A 5,423-nucleotide genomic window follows, 5' to 3' on the forward strand; every position below is an offset into this window, starting at 1 on the left:
TATTTTCCGACCACTACTTGACCCAATATCGGCATGACTCAAATCCCTACTTTCCTAGCTACACTATGGTATTTAAATGGCGAGTTTTGGTTGAGTTTTTGGAGCTAAACAGAGCCGTGGTAGTTTCCTGGCCAAAATACCCAGCTCTCAACGGTTGCAGCGGCAATCGAGGAAATAAAAAGGCCCAAGTCGAATCTATGAACCGGCCCAAACCTTCAGCCAGTTGACTCGATTCGGCCTATTTCCAAAAATGCATCTGGAACCTGGAATTTTCTTGGGATATTCTTTAGAATATTCCTTGTGTTGACTTTTACGAAATTTTCTCTAAAATCTTCCTAGGCTAATTTCGATGCCTCGAGTCCATTTTGGACATCCATTTAGTGAAATTCCGAAGTTTTAACGTAATTGACCGCCGCGGCTCGGTTGACTTTTTAAGGTTGATCGTTGACTTTTTACGAAAATTGCCTGGAACCATTCCTAGTGTATTTCGCCGCCATGATTCCAAATCCGCACTCCGTTTTCCGATGTTTAATCGTTCTAGTTGAGTTTTATTAATGGGTCCCAATATGATGCTTAGGTGCGATTCCTATCGGAGACTCTGGCCTTCATAGTCCGAACGGCTGCGGCCTTGTATATGTGAGTGGGTCTTTTCTTTTATATGGTATTTGTATTTATTGAGTTTCGATGTATCTATATTTAGTATTGAATTTTCTACGTGATGCCATAATTAAACTAACGTGTATGAGAAATGTCTTACGATTGGGAAATTATAAAATAATCTTGCGGGATGCTCATGTAAGAGGACTATAGTGGATGCTTTAATTAAATGTACGGCTATGGATAGTATTATGTTGACTAAAGTTATTGAATTATTGTGGCATGACCATATTTACGTTATCTACTCATCGTGTGCTACACTAGCATTTGTACTCGCCTGGACCAGGGCCAGGCTTCACGTCACGCTCACTTTGGATCCACTGTAGGTGCCAGTCCTGTCCTAGATTGCTATAGGCAATTAGGACTCGTATGTGATGCGCATATCGCTTATCTTCACATGATTGTAGTACTAGAGCATAAATCATTATTGCACCCAGTCATGTTCATGTCAGAATACCTCTGCATGAACTCGTGTGTCAGCATATGTGAATGAGCACTCGATACGATATGTTTGTTTATGCGAGATTATGTGATTACCGGAACTTAGTTGTTTATTTTCAAAATATTGTGAAGTATTGAAATCTGGAGATATTGAGGTTATGGTAAGTATTTTCATAATATACATAGTATGTTATTTTTTGAAAACTATACTTGTTTTATGGCGAGGGGTTATTATGTTTTCGAAAAGATTTTTACAAAGCTTTATTTTTAGGCACACTCACCCTTGTTTTTCGCCCTCCAGGTTTTAGTAGCAGAGCTTTCGTGTTGATGAGGATTCTTGGCAAATCTTGGTGTAGGAGATTCCCTTCGTTTGTATAATTTTCATTCTACTTACTTTACTTATGCTTTGACATCACTTGTGAAATGGGTTCATTCCCGCTCACAAGCACACTCTCGCATTTAGGCATTTTTAGGTTTAAATTTACTCACATTTTCCACCTCGCTACACTTTATGACTTCGGCCGACATAGCTCGATTCGGAATTCAAGTTAACACTCTGGGTCGGGGTGTGTCAATTAACATTCCTTAGTTAGAAACGTTTCAAGAATGAATCTATTCCAGGAAAAAATTGTAATTTTCAGAATGTTTACTTTTTTTTTTTTTATTAAAAACATTCCACTATTAATTATTAAATGGAGTTTTGATGAAGTCGTTCACGAACCGTCCCGAAATGTCAACGAAAGAAAATGGAAAACAAATGCCGCAAGGATTTGGGGTTAGAATCAAAGTCTATGTTTGGACCTAATCCAAACTTATTTCTGTCAAGTTATGATTTTGGGCTTTTGCCCCGTGTGCCGAAGATGTTATTGGGCTTAATTCGGATTGAGTGCAAACTCAAAGACGGTGCGTTTAGTCATTCCATTCTATCACTGACAAATGAAGCCTCGAGGAGGAGTCAATCCTTTTCTCTCGCTTGGTCAAAAGCACGTACACACAGGATGTGGATCTCCACTCGACATTTTACCAAAAATTCAGCATGGACCAAGCGATATCCATATCGCAATAGTTTTACATCCTTTTCTCTCGATTGAGAGATTGGAGGCTATCGGGAATCCCATCAACACAAGTCCAATCCTCTAGTCAACTAGGGTTTAGAGTTTTACTCCAGGTACAATACAAAGCTAGGGTTTAGTCCTTTGTCCAACATGGCTTCTTATGTTGTAATTAGCCTAGAATTAAGGAATCATGTTCTCCTTGTTATTGTAAATAGATTAGGAAACAAGAAAAACAAAAGGTGGTAAAAAGATGATGATTACGAGGCCGGCTGTTATATTGTTTTCCAAATTTGCCTCAACAATTTTCAGAATTTAGATTTTACTAAATAGGACGTCATATAATATTTGTCATGACAACATGTCCACGTAAAAATGTGAATCTAATATATATATATATATATACAACTCTCGAAAAATGTGTGTTGCACGAATCTCTAGTTCACATTTATTTATAAAAATTAAAACGCTTTTGGAGCGTAATTGCATTCACAATAAGAAAATATCATGATGTCTAAATTACAACTTTGAGAGTATACGAACCCGGCCCTTCTCTTACCAGAGAGGCTAAAACTGCTTGCATTCTTCTAGATAACTTCAACTTGGCATGTCTCTGAACCCTTTTGAAACAACAAAATTTCCTTGCACAAGTCCTCTTTTGTAAGACATGCGGGATTACCTACGAAATTCCTTGTAGAAATAGTAATCTTATTCAAAACCTCACCGTAGTTTAACAAGTACTTGAGCACTTGAACCTCCTCCTGTTCTCCGTGGAATCCACGCATAGAGACAGTCTTAAGGTGTGACGAGAGACACCCCGGCACAAGCGTTGGTGGATTGACTGGCTTGTAATCGTGATTCCATGCCGTACGATGAAGGTTTAAGATCAAGTGTTTCATACTAGGACATTTCTTGAGCAACTCTATTACAAGGTCCCAGCAAAAGCAACGAAGATCTAACTCCAGTTGGTTCAGATTCTCATAATCCGGCAGATAGCGTGCTTCCAGATACTGAGGAGCTAAAAATGTTAAATATTTAACACTTGAAGTACCTGCAAGTAACTTAGATATATTGGGAACATAAGATGGATATCGATGCTTATGTTTTGGTGCTATATATTTGACGTGAACTTTGGCCTTGACCAAAGATTTAGAATTGTCCAAAACATAATTCGACGTCAAAGAAGGCCAATCGATGTTGACATTGAGGTTTTCAAGTCTCGGGGCATCAACGAAAAACTTGCAGTCGAGATTATCAGTTGTTAACGTCTTCAGCTGAGGTGCGGAGATGTTAAGTTCCAAAACATCTCCACCCACGTTTTCAACTATAGTCAAATCTTCAAGAGCAGGGCAGTTCAGAAAGATCTTTACCCTTCTCTCATTAATATAGTCCCGAAACGTAACATGAAGGTACTTGAGGCTTGGGAAACAACCTGATGTAGATGGACTATAGGTAAGACAATTTGTGTCCAACTTCAGACTCACCAATGATCTGCACTGGAAAACGCTAGGAGGCATTTCAAATTTCTCGAAGGAATCATAATTATTATTACTAAACAAATAAAGATCAAGGTCAATGACATTGTTTTTTATGGCAGTGGATATCCATCTATGAATGCGAGAGAAATCTTCATCTTTGAAAGCGAAAGAGTGACAGTGAAGACATAGTCTTCTAATGTTGCATGATGAGCCGCATAATTTAATCACGCAGTCAACAAATCTCATAAACCTCGTTTGTTGTTGAGGTCCAGAAGAAAAATCTCTGCTATCAAACTGTAGGCTAATGGGAGCACTGGTACACCATACGTTGTTCCATCTTGTAGACAAAATCGTGGTCCGCACGGCATGTAAAGTTGGAAGGAACGAAAGTAAGTGACAAAGAATTGCATCCGGTAATTCACTGATCCTATCTCCAGGAGGAGTTTGGCGTTTTGCTTTCGAATCCATTGCTCCTTAAAGACGATCTTGTTGGTTTTGGAGTTCTGATCATACGAACATATGAATGGTATATATAGGCTAAAGACTAAGTTAGAGTTATCGGTTTTCTTGTAGTCCGGTTAGAGATTAAGTCCAACACATCTAAGGGCTTACTTGTGAAACAAGGGATTAAAATTAGCGAGAGAACTAACTCCTTGCGGTATTGGTATATTTAAATTTGATACCGATCCTATATAGATATATATCCGGATTACGTACTGTGTGAGAAAGTAAAGGAATTTGGAGCTAAAATTATTTATTCAAAATCAATGAAATCTTTGTAAGTTAGTCATATATCAGTGATCGATTATTGTTTTGAACCTCAATAAAATATTTTGATTAATTAGGCACAAATTAACGAGCAATGCTATAGTGAGAAAGTGACTCTTCTACCCTTCTCTCTTTCACTTTGCTACTCTCCCCGTGCAAGAACTTCCACCCAACAAATTAAATTTACCAAAATAATTGAATTAACACCCCACACTACAAAAAAATGGGCCTTTTCGGACGGACAAAAAGCGTTGCGAAAGCGGCTAAAAGCGTCGCAATAGTCCTTTTACGACAGGCCTGCGACGGGTAGCAACGCGTCGCAACAAAGTGGCGTCGTAAATGTTTGGTCGATTATATACAACGCTTTAAGCGCGTCGCAAATAGTATTAACTACGGACTTGCGACGTCAACTTACGCGTCGCAAATAAGTGGCCTCAGGTTTATAAAAATAAAAAAAATAAATGGATCGTCAAATGAGATGCCACAATGATATTATTTTTAACAGCTTCACCAAATTGTTTCATTTGAAATTCTACTGCAGGTTCAAACTTAAATAAAATCCAAAAGCATTGATATAATTCATAATTCACAAAACAAAAAAACACTTATTTGGTTTCTTTGATATTAAAGAAAATATTTCACTTCCAGTATTTAAACATTTATACCGTCTACAATCCTACAGGAAATATGTCACTCCTTGCTAGGAAGTTAGTTCGACAACTAACTTCCTCCCCTCGAACCTGCGAGAAATTATGTCACCCCTTGCAGCAGCTCTACTCTCAGTCCTTTGAATAGAGGCTCAAATTAAAACAGAGGTATGTCCACCTCGGCAACAGTGCAAGAATTAGAGTTATTACAAACACAAAGTCTGCAAATAATTTGGGAAACAAAAAGAAAAGAAATGCATCTCTGCTCACCAATCGGAGGTACGAGTGTTCTTGAAATACAATCGAATGTGAAAGTTACCGAGTTGAACACCAATAAACTAGGCAAGCGCTCCAAAAGGCCCATCACCACGAACAAAGAA

General features: G+C 38.2%; 1 protein-coding gene across 1 annotated transcript; it reads right to left on the reverse strand.

Moving 5' to 3' along the window:
* Positions 1-2,737: 2,737 nt before the first annotated feature.
* Positions 2,738-4,096, reverse strand: LOC137739221 (F-box/FBD/LRR-repeat protein At5g22660-like). Its single transcript, XM_068478769.1, has one exon. It carries the CDS (start codon positions 4,094-4,096, stop codon positions 2,738-2,740), a length of 1,359 nt encoding a protein of 452 aa, XP_068334870.1.
* Positions 4,097-5,423: the final 1,327 nt, after the last annotated feature.

Source organism: Pyrus communis, chromosome 7 (assembly GCF_963583255.1).
Source record: "Pyrus communis chromosome 7, drPyrComm1.1, whole genome shotgun sequence".
NCBI classification, from domain to species: domain Eukaryota; kingdom Viridiplantae; phylum Streptophyta; class Magnoliopsida; order Rosales; family Rosaceae; genus Pyrus; species Pyrus communis.

Bases quoted from the DNA above. Each gene is read 5' to 3' on its own strand.
- LOC137739221 (XM_068478769.1), bottom strand. From the start codon at position 4,096: ATGGATTCGAAAGCAAAACGCCAAACTCCTCCTGGAGATAGGATCAGT.